This window comes from Epinephelus lanceolatus, chromosome 2 (genome assembly GCF_041903045.1).
Source record: "Epinephelus lanceolatus isolate andai-2023 chromosome 2, ASM4190304v1, whole genome shotgun sequence".
Classification (NCBI taxonomy): Eukaryota; Metazoa; Chordata; class Actinopteri; order Perciformes; family Serranidae; genus Epinephelus; species Epinephelus lanceolatus.
This window is the reverse complement of record NC_135735.1, coordinates 13,306,881-13,326,965: the sequence shown is the minus strand read 5'-3', so window position 1 is coordinate 13,326,965 and position 20,085 is coordinate 13,306,881. Positions and strand designations below refer to the sequence as shown.

General features: G+C 39.3%; 1 protein-coding gene across 2 annotated transcripts; it reads right to left on the bottom strand.

The window, feature by feature from the left end:
* Nucleotides 1–775: 775 nt before the first annotated feature.
* paqr5b (progestin and adipoQ receptor family member Vb) lies at nucleotides 776–18,963 on the bottom strand. Of its 2 annotated transcripts, XM_033614742.2 has the most exons (8): nucleotides 18,744–18,961; nucleotides 16,709–16,836; nucleotides 10,572–10,777; nucleotides 9,269–9,395; nucleotides 7,938–7,982; nucleotides 7,054–7,150; nucleotides 5,182–5,326; nucleotides 776–3,357 (listed from the first exon to the last, which is right to left on the bottom strand). In XM_033614742.2, the coding sequence occupies exons 1-8, from the start codon at nucleotides 18,795–18,797 to the stop codon at nucleotides 3,077–3,079; spliced, it is 1,083 nt and encodes a 360-aa protein (XP_033470633.1). In that variant the 5' UTR covers nucleotides 18,798–18,961; the 3' UTR covers nucleotides 776–3,076. The 2 variants fall into 2 exon arrangements, with proteins under 2 accessions (XP_033470633.1, XP_033470719.1); XM_033614828.2 differs by lacking the exon at nucleotides 7,938–7,982 and having other exon boundaries at nucleotides 18,744–18,963.
* Between the last annotated feature and the right edge of the window lie 1,122 nt (nucleotides 18,964–20,085).

Genomic DNA, 20,085 nt, shown 5'->3' with positions numbered 1-20,085 from the left:
AATAAACTATATTTAATTTTAGGGTGAAATAACTCAAGGTAGTCTGATATAGCAGTAGTATCCACTACATATAATGCTAGAATTTGGAAGCTATTCGGATATTTCAATTAGTCCTTGGCTATTATTTGGTTTTATCCATACATAAATATTATTTATGAATACTGGTCAAGTTGTTATGGTGTACAATAGGCAGGAATGTTATCTTATTAATTTTAATGTTTATTATTTTCATCAAATTGTACATAAAAATGAAATGGTCAGAATCAAAACCTACATTTATTCACTTATACATATACATTTTCCTGTATCACTTTAAAATGTGACACAGTTTCATGGCACAACAAAAATCAAATGTACATTTGTAATTTTAAGTATTATAATTACACAAAATTTGTTTCAGTTGTTATTACCTGACATGCTGAGGCCTCAATAGTCAAAATGTGGAACGTCTCAGTTCATACTCAGTTTCTGTACCCCTACATTCACCTTTGGGGTACCCCACCTATAAATGGGTGTCTCCCACCTTATCTCTCCCCTTTTGCTGTTGTACTCCATTGGAGAGGGGCTCAAGTTATATGGTTGTAGTTGATGGAGGATTTTGTCTTTACCTTTTGCTGCCAGTTGTCAGGAATAAACAGAGATTGCCTCCACAGATATCCACAGTCTGGGCCTCTTCATATCAACACAACACAGACAACACTAGTGTCCACAGGTTCACTTTCTGTTACTATTTTTCTAAGTTCTGATACACTGACATTAGAATGACACACAGGCATGTTTTGTTGATAGTTTATTTGAAAAATCATAATAAATAACATTGCACATAAATACTTTATCTTTGGCATGTCTCACAGGGTTACAGGGACGGACACAGCAATCATATAAGGGAAATAAACTACTCTGAAAACATTTACTCTGTCTTACATATATCTTATGTAACATTAACTAAACTTTTAATTATTTAGTTGCTGCTCTGCAGGCAGCTCAAACTCAAGAGCAAAACATCTTTCTTCCCTTGTCATGACTGTCTCTTTAGTCTTGACATGTTTTATAAGAGTGACAGTAGTATACAATGGACTCTGTACAAGCACAGGCACTATAAATATGAAAAGGCACGAAGTGTTAATGCAGCACTACAATTGAAAATTGAAAGTGAAATCTGCATTTTTAAATTTACATAATTTTTGTTCTTTGCAGCTGACAGTCTCTTCATACTCCACGTGTGGAAATCAGAAAACTGAGCAAATCAGTACAGACACACAGAACTGCCTCATAATGTAGCTAACATGCTACATTCATAGCTTTTTTCAGTACGAAAGAGTTTCCTCAGAAACATTTACATTCATTACATATTATGGTAACGAGCATTTTGTTTAATGTCCATTATATGGTCATGCAACATGCAACCTGATTTTCATTTTCGCTCACATGTAACAGCAGTCGTCACAGTGATGTCTGAAGGCCGAGCACCACCTTGAGTTCAGTGCAGACTACTTGATAGCATTCAGTCTCCTTGTAATTCAGGAGGATTCTTAAAATGTTTGAAAGATGGAATCACCTCTTATATTGATGTTGTTTTTCCTAATAATAACCGTTTTAAAGGTCTAGTGTGTAGGAGTTGGCAGAAATAGAATATAATATTAAAAACAATGTTTTTTATTAGTTTATGATCACCTGAAATTAGGAATGGATGTGTTTTTTCTTAACCTTAGAATGAGCCGTATATATCTACACGTGGAGTGGGTCCTCTTCAGAGATGTATACTAGATACCGGACGCCAAGATGGCATCTCATATTGTCAGTCATTTCAATTAAATATCACAATGTAAAATGTGTGTTTTCTCCTTTAAAAAGCAAAACCGACAAAGAGACAGCAACGCCTTAAGCGAAGATCTCGAGTGCACAGTTACTAACCAACGTGGTTTGTTTACATGTCGTTACAGAAGTGCATATTTAACAGATTCAGTGCAGACAGAGAGGTACTAGCTTGCTTTTAGGACAATGTGTTAGGCCTACATATCTGCAGAGGGAAATATTTTTACTGGACATCATGACCAAAGAGATATAAATCTATCAGACTTCAACAGATAGGTCGACCTGCCTGACCTGCGGGTCAACCCACAGGACCCACAGGCTGTAATGTTGACCTGTGCGTCACTACTGATCGGCGGTCCTGGAGACCTGATCCACCTTTACAGAGTCTACCATGGTGTTCTATAGTGGCCCAGAATGGACAAATCAAACACTGGCTCTTGAGTTCTGCATCCTCACCACTAGATGCCACTAAATCCGACACACTAGACCTTTAACGGACATTAAAAAACTGAGATTCAGACCAAATGAATCTTTTTTTTTAAATTATTGTTATTTGAAATCGTTTTAACCTCAAAGAAGAAGAATTCTATGATTTAGTGTACGTCCCCACAGTGTTGCATGACAGGGGAGAATACTGTTGTAACTTGGATTTTGAATTTGTTTTCAAGTCCAAAAGAATTTAAGTGACCTCCGATCATTATTGAACCACATTGGTGAAACTGGGCTTTAAAAATATTTTCCATAATATGTTCACCTGACACCTTCTGATCCAGGTCCAACAGTGCTAACCCGACACTAACCTTCTTCTTCTACTGTGTAGTTTGAAGAACAGCTTTGTGAAAGGGACACTGCTGTTAATTCCAGCTTGTTAAAGGCATTATTGTGCACTTGACACTGAAACAGGAACCTGTTACGATTTACACTAAGCTTCCAGCTTCTTTTTCTTCTTATTGGTGATTTTTTCTAATCTTGTTGAACTGTTACTCAGAGGTATCTTTGTCTCTGTCTGCCCTTTCAATTGTCAGTCTGGTTGAACCACTTTATGGCTTTTTGTTCTCCAGTACAAACCCCCCATACAAAATAAGATCTATTTGTAAAAAGAGACTTTCTACAAAATAGGGAAGTCCTGTCAGTCATCTGACTGTTCTCAATCAAGATTTTGTGGCAGGAATTGTACATATATCACCCATAATGCCCTCTGTTCACATGTCTCCAGCATGTTAGTTGTGCTCCCTCAGCCCTGACTTATGAAGCCGGAGGTTTAGTAGCAGGGGCAGACCTTGGCTGAGGCTTTCTTTGGATCTTTATCATGTTTCTTCTCTTGGCAGACTGGAGCAGAGAGCAGAGGTAAACTGTACAGTAGGATGATAATCAGATTCACCACCACACAAAGCAGCGCTACACCCAGTGAGTTGGCAACGGTGATGGGGATGGAGTGTTCAAGGAGCCAGGGGCGCCGTGTCACCATGTCCTGCTCAGCAGCCTTCATCTGGAAGTGGGTGCCGAGGATGCCACACACATGGAAGAGTTGATGGCTGTGACCTGCAGAGGGAGCAGTCGAGTCATGTTTGAGTTCAGGCAGCACAGCGACATGTCACAGTAGAAACAGTAGCGGTAAATACAAGCCCTCACCACTGAGTGAATGAGTCACATTGCCAACTGATTTCAACAGGATGAAGAAAACATGGAGGTGGTTATGCATTAATATTGTTTCGCAATGTTAAACACAAATGAGGATACACTGAATGAGTTAATGTGAATCCAGTGTTTCACAGAGTTATTTATAGTGGACAAAGATCTGAAAGGTGACATTTGATCTCTGCGTTCATAAGCTGACTTCCTGATCAAGACACCGATTCCTCCAATACTCTAGGTGCACATGAATGCATCCTAATGGCAAACCTTTCACTGCATCCACTTTTTAGATTTGTGACTTACTTTTAAAAAACGCTTCAAGTTTAAATCACACATTTTTATGTAACCATACTGATGTAATCCCAGTCATCTTTGACTGTCGAAAGTTTCTCCCATTTTTTTCTTAAATGGCTTTGAGAACAGTTTCCTTGCATATAACGAGGGTCTGAGGTTGGTGCTGAGTCACCAGTGATGTCAAACCCTGCATTCATGTCAGAGTAGTGTCAGAGTAAAGTTAGAAATGAGTTACCTTTACCTGCTACCTTTAGTTGCTCTCTGTGTCGTGTGACCTAAATTAGCTTGAAAAGTTGTTCATTAACATTAGTAAGGTAAATAACTATTTCAGTCATTTGAGGTGATGTACTGGTGCAGCAAGAAGTCTGGGACTTGTAATACAAAGCTTCACACCATGATCAATGCGTTGTTTAAATGCCCTGAGCAGTAAAATACAACACTTCATCTCTGTAGCATCCATGTTGCTTCCACATTACAACTCAAAGTTCACAAACACACCAAAGTCAGAAGAATGACTTGCCAACTTAGGATATGGGAACCATCCGAGGAGCATGTGAATACAGCATTAGTCTCTGTCTAACATGCTCTTCTGAATCTTGTGCGTTGCTCTGATCTCATGTTTTAAATAGTGTGATCCCCTTTGACTTCATTTGTTAAGAATTTCTGTTTTTGGATGCTTTGTTTACTGGAGGCATGAAAAAAAAAAAAAAAAGTTGAAGCCCCATTACTCCGAAAAATATCCAACTGGATTGAAAGCCCATTTCCTTGACAGCCGGTTATCCTAAAAACAAAGACCCATTGCTTCAAAGTCCTGTTCCTCCAAAAATACACACTCCTTACAGTTACTTTCAGTTTCCAAGTGGTGTTTGGGCACTTTTGTGCCACCTAATGTGGGTGTTTAAGCCAAAACATGATCTTTTCCTGATCATAACCAAGTGGTTTTTGTGCCTAAACACAACCACACATTCACCGCAGCATTGATAATAAATATAATGTGTCTGAGGTTTACAGAAATGTACAATGTTATCATTTTTTTCCTGGCAACTTAAACACAAAACTGACAATGCACCTCTGAAGCTGATGTGACTTGTTAGCAAACAGTTGCTGATTTACACATCCAGCAGATATGAAGCAACATTCACTGATACAGCACACTCCTTTAAGCTCTGTTTTGGTCTTAACCAACTCTTTAGGGAAATATCTGGCTCTTTTGCTGCTAAAAACTCATCCACCAGCTAAGTGTTAGCTTTCCCATTTGGTGGTGTGCCTAAACCGAAAAATCAGCTGGAAGATGCTGAAACTTCCTGCAGAGTTCAGGGGAACAGCAGACTTTGGTAGTAATTCTCTGTAGTTTCTGATTGGCACACTGGGCAAAAGTAAAACACTACTTAACATGCTCATGAAAACAACAGCAGCTTCTCCTGAGTTCAGTCTTACCGATGTAGTCGAAGCTGCCAGGCGCCAGGCGCTCAGGTAGATGTGTGGCGAACAGAAAGCCTGTGAGGAAAGCCAAGGCGATGTGGTAGTAGTGGAGGATGTTGGTATCATTGTCTGTGCAGCCCTCTCCTACACACAGAAACACCTGTGAACACAACACACACACACAGCAGATTTAATAGATTACAGTGCTATCCCCATTATTACCACTTTTATCACCTTCACATTTCTTAATGAGGCATAAACTCTTTTATTAAGTATCTGTTAGTGGAGCTGCTGCAACGTTAAACTGTGGTTCCAGTTTCAAGGGTGTCAAATTTAGCTTTTTCACTGCAACAGGACCAGATTCTTTTCATATATCATATCGGAACTTAAACACTGAACTTCTATGTACAATTACTTCAAATTATATCACATCAGAGATACTCCTCGACATGGACATTAGCACAAAGTAATGTATATTAAAGTATGAAAAAATGGAGCAACAGAGCACTGAAAAATTATGAGTTTGTTGTCTAATTCTTTACTGCAAAAAAGTAAAAAGTAATTCCAGTTAAAGAATCAAAATGGACAAGTTAAAGATTTGTGTTTTAAAATAATATCCAGTATATTTTAAAACAGATTTACTGTACATATGAACTGCTATGCCATGTTGAATTTATATATATGGATGGTTTGCAATAGGGCAGACCGGGGTTGTTTGGCACACAGCTGTTTTTTGGTCCTCTGAAGGTCACAGAAACAAAAATGTCACATAAAAATGTTTGCTTCCTTCACCTGCACTCGCATACTAGGTTAAAACTGTGTTAGATAAGAATAAAGTGTTACTTTTGAATAATAGAAACAGGAACCAGCTACATTTTGACATAAGATTTGAAAGTCTGTGATGAGTGTCAGTAGCTGGCCAACATAATTTAACACCAAAATTAGGTGAAGTGCATAAGGGGTTGTTTGGCACACTGATCCCAGGGTTGGTTTGTAACAATAACACATGTGACTGTAGCTGTATTTTTAGAGATTAAAAGTATTTTGAAAGATTAAAAACAATGTTTAAATAAATCTTAATCAATTTTTGAATGGTAAGAGGTAACAGTAATCCGACATCCTGCTGATAAATTGCTTAAAAACGTTGTTTGGTATTTATCTTTTATTTTTAATTTTCCCCATTTCCTCCAGATACATACTCTTTCTAACTTCCCTATAGAATTTATCTTGTCCTGTCACTTCTCTCTTTGGTTAATAATGTGTAGCATATTCATGATTTGCGAGCCACTGTATCCGTAGGTTGACCCGATTGGTTATGGGTGGGATGGGTGGTGGGGGTATGTGTTGTTGTGAGGGACTGTACTATGAAGACCAAGTGATTTGAATATTATAAAATAAAAATTCCAAGTCATAAAAATATGTTGTTTGATTTTAAAAATGGGCAGATAATCAATTAAATGTTCACGTTTTCTGGTACTTTTTTGACTAAATTTTCAAAATAACTTTTTAAAGATTAAAGTTTAACGACTTTAATCACAAATTACATTACATTTTAGAAAACATTTGTGTACATTTAAACACATTTATCTGTAGCTCTAACCCAGACTTTTCATTTGCTAGTTATAAAATTCTGACATAAATTAAGCCAGGGAAATACAAAAGAGAGTGAAAGGTGTGCCAACCAACCACAATCTCCCCTACTTCTTTTTACCTTTAATCTATTGTTATACACCAAACACAAACTCCTGTACGCTAAAACCTGCTTGGCAGTAAACTAGTTTCTGATTCATTCACATCTGCATCTCAGTGTCTGTATCTGTGACACACGTTGTTTGTTGTGTCTCGTGTGAGGACACGCACATGTGAAGTGCACAGCCGTGGCCCTACCCTGTAGAACAGAGGAATGTTGTCAAACAGGTAGGGGAAGGCGAAGGCAACAACTCGGAGGTATTTGCTGAACTTTGGACTCTGGCTCTCAGGAAATCTGGAAAAAAAGAGAAAACAATACAGTTCTTATATTCATTAAATATTCCTCATTTGCATCGTGTTAGAGCTGTGGAGGAGGAAAAGTGGAAATGTCATGCACAGCATCACCACTGGTAATGTCATCCCTGTGCAAGAGTTTATGATTAATGCAATCCATGTGTGTACAGTTTTAATGTCATGTCATCCATAACCAGCATGGTGCACTTCTCTGCTGAGGACACAGTGTGCAGCAGCTGGAAATTTTAGCATAAATAAACAAAAAATCTGTTAAATAAATACATTTACTTTTAAAATTCAAATCAATCCCTTGAACTACATGAATTACTTTATAAATACTCAAATTGTGTTTGAGTCAGTGTGATGACTTATGTGACATGACGTCTCTCCTGAGCAGCACTCATGCAGCCTCACAGTTTCAAAAAGTCATTATGTAACACCAGAACAAGTCAAAGTCAGTGAGTCTGGCTCACACAGAACATGTTTTACAACTCCTTTTGTCACGTCCTCGGACCAGCCCAGCTGAAACTACAGTTCAATTAAATCACAGTTCAGGGCTGGTCTCTATAGTCGCACTTCGGTAACACCCTTTATATGAAACAGAGGGTTGCTCAACTATTGAAAGTCAACAGTGTCTGTGGGATGAAGTCCCGCCTGAAGACATGTCAATAATCACACATGTTCAAGGGGTGAATCTTTACCATCATTTGATGCAGAATTAACAGAAATTCAGACAGATTATTGAAGCGATAGGACAGGCAGATTTTTAGCAAATGGAATGTCTTTACCTCATCACGGTGTCATGATTATATTGCAGATATGGTAAGCCAAGCCTTTGCAGCGGGAGAGATGAGTGAAAGAACAATGAATTAGAGAGTCAGCATTAATCCAGGAAAACAAAGAGACAACAGTGTTAACAATGTGATGAATGCTGTGAATTAAAGAGGTGGAACAATGCTGTATTAGGTGCTGAAGCTTTTATCCTCAGTGACAAAGGTCCTTCAAACTATAATTAAATTTAGTTTTGATGAAACTACACACCCCATTGAGCTTCATTTGCCAACCAGAGTGAACAAGCAGGATTTATCTGACACATGTATGTGACACCAGTCATGTTAAAATGTTGTCATGGACAATGGTGGAAAGTACTGTACTTAAAAAGAATTGAGTATTTCCATTTTCTGCTACTCCTCCACATTTCAGAAGTTAATGTTGTACTTTTTACCTTTAGTTACTAATCAATAAAAAGTAAGTAATAAAAACAAATCAATTTTGAATGCAGGAATTTTACTTTTACTGTAATATTGCTACTTCTACATAGGTTAAAGATCTAAGTACTTCTTCCACCACTGCACCACGACTACACTTTGAAGGTATAACATTATCTTTAGGGACTGTTAGTTGTTTATGAGAGGAGGGGGTGGAGCAAAACAGGGGAGGCACGTCAAATCATCTTTTAGAGGAGGGACTTATGTGTGTTATTTTGGCTTAGGAGAGGAACATACAATTTAACGTAAAGTCATGTCACAACTTAAGATAGAAAGGAAATGTGGGAGCGAGAAGGGGAATGACATGCAGCAAAGGGCTACAGGTTGAAAACACTGTGGAGGCTTTAAAGGGCATGTCTTTAAAAAATGGCAAAATTAAACCATTTATCAACGCCAGAAACTGCAAAAACAGATATTATCGTCAGATATTCTCTCTGTGCTGTTTGCTTGTTGCATTGGCTCCAATACTCACATTTCATGTGATTTAAAAAATGGTTATTTATGGTGTAGGGAGGTTTGTGCATTTTCACCCAGTCACTCAGGGAGGCTCAAGGAAAAATATTTATAGATCTGGGGAGGGTGAAGTTAAAAAATAAAATAAGAAAATAAGAAAAAACAAGTCACAACCCAACTACCCCGCTCCTCTGATAAACAACAAACAGTCCCTTATTTACAGATTAAACTGTGATATGATTGAGCCACTGGAAAAGGTGGGGATGAAACCAACACTGACTTAAATTAGGGGGTAGCTAACATAAGCATTTTGTCATTGATAGGCATGTTAGCAAGTTAACATATGACTCTTTGCAAGAGTTATTATTGGCTGTATAAAATGAATTTTCTGACTCTACCTGGAGTAGCAGGCGACACTGGTGCAGATGACGCTGTTGATCACAGTGATGGGGATGTAGCACCTGTGGAAGAGACTGTTCACCCATTTGTCCGGGAAAACATAAGCTGAGTAGATGATCGATGACCCTGCAGCAGGACACAGCAACAGAGGACAATAGTTAAGTCAGAACACTTTGTGGATTATAATAAAAAAAAAACAACAACAACAAAAAAAAAAACCTGCAATCCAATGCAACGCTAACTTCAATCACGGGCAGGCATGTGCATAGATAGACCCCGGGAGGTGCTCAGGCACCCTCCCTTTTGCTCTCTGTCTCGAGAAGTGCCTTTTTGCAAGACATGTTTTTTGAAATAATTCTATATTTCAGTTTTTAAATTAGGCCCATGGCATCAATTTCTAGTTAAAAGTGTGTGTGCTGTATGCCAGACAACTGCATTTGAGTCGAGCCCCTGGCCCTTCCTCTTTAACTTCACTTTCAGCAGCTGAAATCGAGCGCCCTGCAGAGCAGCATCACGTCTCCCAGCCAGGTAATGATAGTGTTTGCCCTGAGGCTCGGCATTGTTTGTCACTGCTGTGACATTAAGCCACTATTAAAACATCTTAATACAGCCAGTCTAATTTAGGCAGTAACTCACCATTAACAACAAATAAGCTAGTCTGGCATAAAATCACACTGTCTACCTTCAATTCTCTGCCAGATTCTGGTTCACCAACTGCCCAGTACAAGCAGAGACAGAAGCTGAATTGCTTCCCACTTACATGTACCTTTTTAAACTAATACTCAACTTGAATTAAAGCTTCTGTCTCCCACGTCACGTCTCTGATAATCAACTTAAAAAAAAAAAGCGGTTTGGGGCAGCACTGCGTAAAGGGCGCAGAGGAGGAGAGGAGTGCGGGGCTGCTTGTTTCTGTTATATGGAATTCTTATATTTATATAAGTATATAGTTCTCTGGAATAGGTGTGTGACTTTTAAAAAGAAAGGAGGAGAGGAGAGGCGAGGAGAGGAGAGGAGAGGAGAGGAGAGGAGAAAGCACTTAGCCCTAATTGTTGCAACTGAACATCAGCCTACTTTGTAGTTTGGAGGATAGATTGGTTGGTTTATCACTCTATATATAGGCTATTAATCTTGCATCAAAAGGTGTACGCTGTGTCACATAACTAAACACAACACTTTAAGACTCCTGCCTTTTTTTTTACCATATGTGGCTGAGTTACTGATACCACAGCAAACGTTTCACAACATTGTGTGTGTGGAGGGCTCAGTGCATTGAATACGCCAGTGTGAACCACATACACTTACCGATGCTGTAGAAACTGAGGGCGCCGTAGTCAAAGAAGAAGCAGATGTGGCGTGCCCGCACTGACATGCTGCTGAAGGTGTGAGCACAGCTTGACGCCAGCGGGTAAATGCAGCAGGTGAGCAGGAAGACCAACAGAGGCCAGATGAAGGAGTCCTGCCATGCCGTCTGCATCAGCACCACCGTCACTAATTTCCATAGGAAGTACCTGCCGGGAGAAACAGGTTACATTAAGATGATTAGATTGGATGCAGCAGTAAAGGGTAAGGTGGAGTAAGATGCCCCCACCGTTTAATTCCTCTCCTAAACATTATATGGCACTAGGTCTACTTTCAACACATGGAATGGATATGCTGTAGTGAATGGTGACATTTCATCTGAACTGCTGTGTTGTTAGTCACAGATCTGTTATTTCAAATCACTTATCTTTGGAGCTTGATCGTCATATCAACATTTAAACAATCAAGTGTCTAAACATACAGAGGACTGACATATTAAAGGAAAACATGCAGATACTTCTGTACAGGACATGAGGGGCCACTGGATGGTGTCAATAGTATAACACTGATGTGAATCGTATTGCCTTCACATGTCATCAGGTATAAACCCAGCTGAACACCTATATATTTTGGAGCCTTATGCAGCCACACTGCCAGAAGAAAGTGTTGGCATTGTATGATTCTGCAAACCAAAAATACATACATTTGCATGCTTCATACATATATAAACGTTATTTATGTGACATAGTACATAAGCTGACATTCTCATCAGGAGGTGAAGTGGAAGGTCGATGATGTGTTACCTGGGCAAGATGCCTGCCAAGCTGTAGACCACTGTTCAAGATTAACAAACAGCAAAACCGGTTGTTGTAGCTCGTCACTAATATTTTTCCATCGGCCTTTTAAGTGTCAAACGTGGGTGTTTTGTAGCGACAACTCAGGGGGGACAGTGCCACCCAAAGCATTTGTTTTTTGTCACCAAGATATCACTGTGTTTCCTGCTGGTAGTGTGCCCCCAAAACCAGGTATTTCAGGCCAAAACATGATCTTTTACTGACCATCACCAGGTGCTTTTTGTACTTAAACGTAACAACACTTTAACCACTGTGTTTTAAAAAGATTCAACATATTCATTACATAATAATGTCTAAAGGTAACACATCCATGGTTGGCAGAAACATACAATCTCAACATTTTTCTACTGATTGGGATGTTCTTTTTTGTTTGTTTGTTTTTCTCATCCATCTGTTCATTTATACACTTTGGCCCTGATCACTGAGTGTTTCAGCAGCTGGAGGCGGCTTTTTGTAATTGTTTTTAATGACAATGAAGGTTTTTGCTCACTGTTTTTGTGTTGCCACATGCCCCCATTGTCAAATCGGATGACTTGAGAGGCGGGCCTTCTGTGGTGGTCACAAAAACAAGTTTACAGTTGGTAAACAATGGAGGAGAAACTGGTGGTACTGTAGCAGCTGGTGGATACCCAGAGCTATACTACTTTAAGAACTGCAGTTCCTACGATCTCAACAGAAACCAGCAGGCGTGGCAGCATTTAAGTGCAGTACTTGAAACGGCCATCATCGAGGCAAAGCTCCTGGACCAGCTGGTGATACTCCCCGTGATCCACCCTCTTTTTTAGGGTCTCATGTACCCACACAGATCTCTGTTTCTCTGCGCCCAACAAACTTTTATCTGACAGCCTCTCACCCTCAATCAGAGCCACAGCAAGTAGCCTCTGCCTGAACAGTTTAGGAACTTGATATTAATTACTGTTAAATAATTAAAATCAATAAATAAACGATTTTAAAAAGGCAGTGCAGAGCGTCTTGTGTTTTTCAACCTGCAAAACACTTTGTGTGATCGGGGCCTTCAAGTGAAGGTATGCAGCATCTTTGAAGTGAATGAAGGTGAATTTGTCTCTTAAAGTTGTAACATCCTCACAAGTGGTAGATAGAGAAGCAAAATACTGGTCAGAGGTACTACTGACTGTCTCATTTGGTGTTTTGCCTCACTTTATTTGTGTTTTTCTGGCACTGTGTCTCTTGGATGCCTGCTCTTTACAGTCTGGCACCTCGTTGCTACTTTTTTGTAAAGCCCTGACCTCACCTGAGCACTGCAGGGGTACACACCCTTTTGAGCACAGAAAATAAAAGGAAAATAAGAAAATACAGGCAGGGGGCAGAGTCTCTGCAGAAAAATACACCCTCACACACTTCCAGTGTGTCATAAGTGATGATTGAGAAGGATTACCTCTGTATGAATCTATAAATTGTTTTATTTTTTTAGGAAAATCCTGCATAGGTTATCATTCATGTCACCAAACACAATCGAATAGTGTCCCTCTCCTCAGTGTCAGTGATTACTACATATTGTCGGTCACACTGTCGTAATATCACTGCTAGTATTGCTGGAATATTTACACATAAATGAATTAATAAAGGTGTAGCTGAACATTTGGTATGTGATATTTGTATATCAGAGTTGCAGCATGTAACTTCCCATAAAACCACAACTTGTCATTTTTACATTTCTGTTTGTTTAAGGATTAAACAAACAAGATACAGCGTGTTAACCGCTAAGCTTCAGGTGTGTTCTGACCTGCAGAGCGAGCTGTACTAGCTGTTTCCCTCTGCTTACAGTCTTTATGCTAAGCTAACAGCCTCCCAGCTCTGGTTCTGTATTACATGCACAGACACGAGCGTGATGTCCATGTCTTCATTTAGCTGACATAAACATAATGGAAACAACATCAGATGTACATACATTACATATATGTAATTATACATATATTCCCTACATGATGACAGTAATAGACTGCTAATTATCTCTGTGCACGGCATTTAAAAGACACACACTTGGCTTGTAATCCCTGGACCTGTCAGTACCTGTCGATGAAAGACTGTCATAATAAAGTATTACTCAGTTTAATCCTGCATTTGTCAGCAACTGTCAGTTACACAACAGCCTTATTGGGAGGCTGTAGTTTGCTTTGTGTATCTCTTTCCACATCTCAGTGCATCTCATTAACAAATCAACATTATTTGTGCTTTTCCCCGTCACTGAGCAGTTAACTAATTGAGGCAACTCATATGAAAGCCTCCAACGCAGATCTGCTCATTAGCGGCTTGCCTCGAGGTCTACACTGTGCCCCAAAGACACAAACACCCATGTGACCTGCTACACACACACACACACTCCCTGGCAACTGGCATCTCAGCAGGGAGGAAGTGCAGGGTGGCTTGTGGGAGCAGTAACCTTTGTAGTAACTTTAAATTCTGAGACCTACTCACATAAACACACACACATGTGCAGAATGAAATAATTGCATCACTTAAGTCTTGGATATATCTAACCTCCACGCTGTGATGAAGTGTTTGTCAAACTGAGAAGAGACGCTGAACTCAGGGAGGAAGCTGAGGAGCCAAATGTTGCTTTTATGGAGCACCAGTCAGAGTGAACATACTGTGCTGAGATGTGCAGCAGAGGGATATGGGAATGATCCCTCCTATTTATCTTTGGCCTTATTCCTCTTCAGCTTTTGAGGCTCTCTAGCTGCTTTCACACACGCACTGCAAACATGAAATTATGTAGACATTACCCCGAGGAGCTGTATGTGAGAACCCAAATCAGCTGGACTGGACATCACATGTACTTCACCCTGCCAGCTGCCCAGTGTAAAGTCTGTGTAATGTCTGATTGAGTCCATGTGTGGATAGAGCAGGTCATTGTCCAGAGAATTCACAGTGAGCAAGTGGACATGTGGACTTGTGCGAACCCGGAAGAATAAAAACATCCAAAGGTGAAGAAGAAGAAGAAGAAGAAGAAGAAGAAGAAGAAGGGTTACATACGCAACGATGCAAATGAAAATGTCTAACTGAAGAGATGATGAGATTCGAGAACTAGCGATAAGGGCCAAAGCTGAAATCATCAGACAAATTCAATGAATGGCAAAGAGGTTTGGTTGTATATAACCGTAATGCTCTAAACAGACACCATCCCTCGCCTAAACCAAACAGGTTATTTCCAGTTGGTGAGAATGCTCACGACACGTACAACCTCCCGTTGTGTGTTACGTGTGAAGGGGCAACTGTAGACAATGTATGGACCTGATCCTTTGGGTATCGTCCAGAAGTCATATCAGAAAACAGTTCGTGTCCGCACAACACATTCTCACTCTGACTTCGTCACATATCAACATTTGGTCGTGAGACGGGGTTGGTCTGCACCTACAGGCACTGTATCTAATGTCTAACAAAACCCTGTAAAAGCTGAGAAAACTCGAAGAAATAAGGCAACAAGTTGCAAAGTCTTCTTGAGTTTGCTCAGTTTTAGGGCCGGCTAGTTGTGTCAACTCAGTTTAAGAAGTTTTACTGTTTGTTTCATCAAAGTTTGTTCTTATATCGATCAAACTTCATGTCACCAGTCATATCACGTCATCATATGAAGTTTAGATAACTTGAAAGTTTTGAGGTAGACAAACAGACAAAGAATTTAAGTTGAGCCTACGTAATTAGTTATGTTGTCAGTAGCTGTCAGACTGGATCTCCAGTTTGTGAAGCAGTGTCAGGTTTGATGTCCTCGTGCACAACAACTGATCTAATCACTGCAGTTTCTGATGTACTTCTAACAGCCACGTTCAAACATGGATCAGTGGATCATAGTTTGCAATGTGAGGCTGAAATGTGTTAGAAAAGACCACGAGAAGTGAACTGTTAATCTTCATTATGTTTGAATTTAAAAAAAATGATTAGAGAGAAGACAAGGTGACTCATCAGAGACACATGTATATACACACATATCGAGCCTCTGTCAAAACTGCCAACCCTAAATGTTGGCACTGTGCATTTCTGCACACCGGATATGTAGCAGATGTGTTGACACTTTATGCTTCAAGGATGCCGTAGTTAACGTGTGGCTATGTTTAGGCACAAAACCGACTTGGTCATGTTTAGGAAAAGATCACATTTAGACTTTAATTATCCAGTTTTGGAGGCACAGTCACGGCTGGAAATGCTGCCGATGTGATGTCTTGCTAAAAAACGATGGTTTTTGTTGTTTGTTGCTCTGTAGCTTGGTAGCTGTCTCACCAGGGTGTCACGCCACCATCCCCTCGTCCTCATGATAACAAAGTCAGCTCACATGCATATAATTTTTAACTGATATGATGAGGTGGATTTTCATGCACTCTGTACCAAACAGTATAAGTTGACATCTTTACAGTTTATGGCGGAAGAGTTGACTTGAATAAAGGATAAATAAACTACATAAATACAGCCGTACTATAGAAGTCCTGCTGCACACAAAGCAAGAGGCCGTTGACAGGGAGACACTGCAGGAGGTCTATGGGACCCACATGGTTGCTGGGATGTATGACTTCAAAACAAACCTGTCTGTATGTGTAATCCTTCTCATATTACTTAAGTAAATTCAGCCCGATGGCTGTGAGTGATTTGGCACACATACGTGTCCTGCGCCAGCTGTCTGCAGAATCCACAACAGCTTTATTACTATGTAAAGTCCACTGCTCCTCTGGCATCTCTGTAACTCCTTGAAAAGTGCATTTATGGTAATAAATATACACTGGGATCTACTCGCTGACAGGTACTATGAATACTAAGCAGACAGATACTGTAACTCTGGGTATGAGCAGTAAAAATTAATGGTGGTCTTTAGTCAGTAATGTGGCGGAACTGATGTAATAAATCCGCTGTCTTTGCTTGATAGTAGGTATAATAGAGCTGCAACTTCAGAAACTGTCAGTCTGTGAAACCGCAGAATTAAATTCTAGATGACTCTGTGACCTACGAGATTAACAAGCTGTGCAAGATTCCTTTTAACATAAAGCTTGAAAAAGAACGCCCATGACTGTTATCAAAACAAAAACAGTCAGTAGGAATTTAAAAAATCTTGAGCTTGGAATGAAAAGAATCCTAAAACACAGATATAGATGTAAAGATGTAAGAGGTGACTTTTATGTAACAAACTCTGCAGTAGGACTGAATTGTGGAGGATAAGGTGATAATCCTGTGATGTGACATGTGTTGAGGAATCTCTAAAACTGCAAAGCACTGGAATTTCTCAATTATGGGATCAATAAAGGTGTCTCTTATCTTATTAAACATAACATTTGTCAGTCGTACCAGGTGGGCAGGAAGTGGGTCCAGATGTTGAGCGTCTCATTGGTCAGCTGGAAGAGGCTCAGGATGCAGTCGGTGGCTGAGCTGCGGGGGTGTCGGTAGCCGGAGATGATGCTGTCCTCGTGGAAAACCTCAAGAGAAAAAACTCTTTGTCAGTCCTCAGCCAGTTTGACAACTACGCGCAGCTCACAACAAACAACAAAACACACGAGACGAGGAAATCCTCAGTGAAATGCTGAGTGCTGAATGTTTAAGAGCTGGATTCAGGAACCCTCCCTCCTCAGGGTGTCCCAGGTCAAAAAATTGTATATATTGGTGTGCTAGATATATAATTAAAGTATACTACAAGCACACTTGCACTTTTTATGACTTATTTAAAGTATATTTAAAATATGATGTTTAATGTATACTTCAAAATAGACATCATCAAGTTCAACTTTAATGTAAGTAAGTATACTCATTCTGCAATACTTAAAGTGGTCTTACAGTGTACTTATTAGCAGTGTACTTTATTCACATTGTTTTGTAAACTGTATGTCAGTGCACTTTTAGTTATACTGCTAATTTAGTGTAATTATGTAAAGTTATTTGAAAGTCCTTTGTAAGATACACAAACCTGGAGTAACGTCCCAGATGATGTTAGACCAGCCCCGAATCATTTTAAATAATCTTTTTATCTTTGCACCTCTTGTCTGTACTTTTGCAAGTTTTAATGGTGATTTCTTTTAAATTGTAATATCTTTTTTTCCCCTCTTTACTCTTTTATTGTAAATTATTTATGATGTTTTACATTTTATTGCTTTGTAAAGCACTTTGAATTGCCCTGGTGTATGACGTGCGATACAAATAAAGCTGTCTTGCCGTGCCACACTACTGGTATGCTTTATTAGAGTTTACCTAAATTTCACCTCATGATCACCTTTTGTACCTTTTGTAAGATCACCTAAAGTGATCTTACAAAAGGTACACTTTAATGTAAGTTCATTTAAAAATGCATTTCAGTGTACTTTTAAAAAGTATATTAAATTGCTAAAACTTAAAGTGGCACTTTGGTGTATTTATGGAAAGTGTTCTCATTTTCAGGTTCTTTGTAATACAATATCAGTATGCTTTATTAAAGTTTCATTTAATTTCACTTCATCAGAGGTGTATTTAATTTGACTCCAAAACAGTGCACTTTAAAGTTAGTTTATTTCAAGCTTTATTTTTTGTGCACTTTTAAATGATAATAATACTAATAATTAAAAAAAATAAAATAAATAATAATAATAATAATAATAATAATAATAAGGCATTTTATCTATATGTACCTTTCAAAGCAGGAAACCTTACAAGACAGTAAAAAACAACAACAACACAAGTATTGATGTATCCAAAGATCCTAAAATCACACATATACAATAAAAGTTAACAAATCTGTCCACCTCATCATATCAGTTAAAAATCCAGAGACCCTTGTTTTTACTAAGTTGAGAACAATTTAAATCCAGTAACCAGAAGAAAATTTAAGTTTCTGCAAACCACAGATATACACTATTAGTATGCTTTATTAAAGTTTAATTTATTTTCACTACTTACAGTGCACTTTAAAGTTAGCTCATTTTAGCTGTATTTCAGTGCACTTGTAAAAAGTATTAAAGTGCACAGATTTACAGTGATTTGTTTCACCGCGGGTCACAAGCCAAAAAAGTCAGCAATATAGGAGTACTCCTTTACATTACCTTACATTACATTACTTGGTGGCTGTTTTGATCCAAATTCAACTTTACACTGAAACACGTGTGCAGTCCTCTTGGATAAATAAGTGCTTATGTTTTTCAGTCTCTGCACACACAGGATTAATCAGTGTTTATTTCATTAGGTGAAATATTAAAGGTGTAAATAGGTTCAAGTTTGACTCTGTGAGCAAAGCTAACGCACTAGTTTTTTATTTTTTAAAGTTTCTTCACCCAACTCTCCACTTCCTTTTTGACTCCAGCTCAGTCTGACTGTGTGAAAGCTGAAACCTCCAGTTAAGATATAGTGAAGATGAACTTACTTTTGGCACTTGATTGATGGTGAAGACTCGTGGTAATTTAAAGAGGCTGAGCATGATGACTGCCAGGTGCTGCTGTTACTGCTGCTGTCACTGTCAGGGAGGAGAGCTCAACTATGGCCACCGGCTGGGTGTGCCTCCCTCTTTATAAGGTTTGTGTTGCCATGCTGCCCTCAAGGTTTTTCCCCTTCATCTCCTCCCTCTTCAAACCCAGCGAGAATATCCAGTGTACCTGTGCCACTCCTCCTCCTCCTCCTCCTCCTCCTCCTCCTCTCTGGAGGTGGAGAGTATGTGCACGCAGGTGTATACTTACACACAAAAAGGCATGCACACATACATAAACACAAGTGCTGTTTGGTCACCATTATTCTGTGAAGGAAGACAAGTTTTTCAAGATCATATAACATCTTAACATTCACAAAAAAAAGGCAGGTGTTTACAAAACAAAGCTCCTCTTTTTGTGGTTGCGTAATCCTGCCTCAAAGACATGATAGTCGAGCCTGTAAGGCAGGTTTCAGTCACAAAATATCAGTTCAGTGACACAGCTGTGATTGACATGAATGGTCTGTAACTGAGACTTATATTTTCCTGGCACAAACTCTCAGCTAGTGCAGCAGACGAGGAGCTCAGCTCAGCTCAGCTCTGAACTCAAGTTATCAGAGTTTCAGCTGAGTTTCAGATAAGCTCTGACATCATGAATACAGGGTGTGAATTGGTCTGGGAGAAAAGTCAACAAAGTTCTTTTCATGCCACTTTCTTGCTCCTCTCCTGGTTAAACTGGCATGTCATCATCTGCCCACACAGACCTGACGGCGGTGGCTGTCACACCCAGACAGCCTGAGTTCCCCGGGCCTGTTATCTTGTTCAAACTGTGAAGCAATGAATGCAAACACGTCTCTGCCACCGCAGAATTAGGAAATGGAGATTTTATTTGTGGTTTGTTTGACAATTTCATCATGTGATATAGAAAAGAATACGTTAATTACATTTTGTTGGTGTGATATATGTATACTTTGGTGACATCACTTCATACAGAAGCTCTTTTGCTTTGAGCTCAGTGATCTATAACAGATGTCATGCTCGCTTAAGTTTAAACACACATGATAAGTTAATGCTTAATCTCAATGGCTTGATGGAAAACTGAAATTATTCTGTAATGTCTAACCCTCAGTATAAAGTCCAGTATGGATGCTTATGTTTAAAGGAACAGTGTGTAAGATTTAGGAGGATTTAGTTGCCTCTAGAGGTGAGGACTGCAAACTGCAACCAGCTGAAACTTCTCCTGGTCAGAATTCTTTCAGTGTTTATTGTTCAGGAGGTTTTAACCAGGAGCCGAATTATCCAC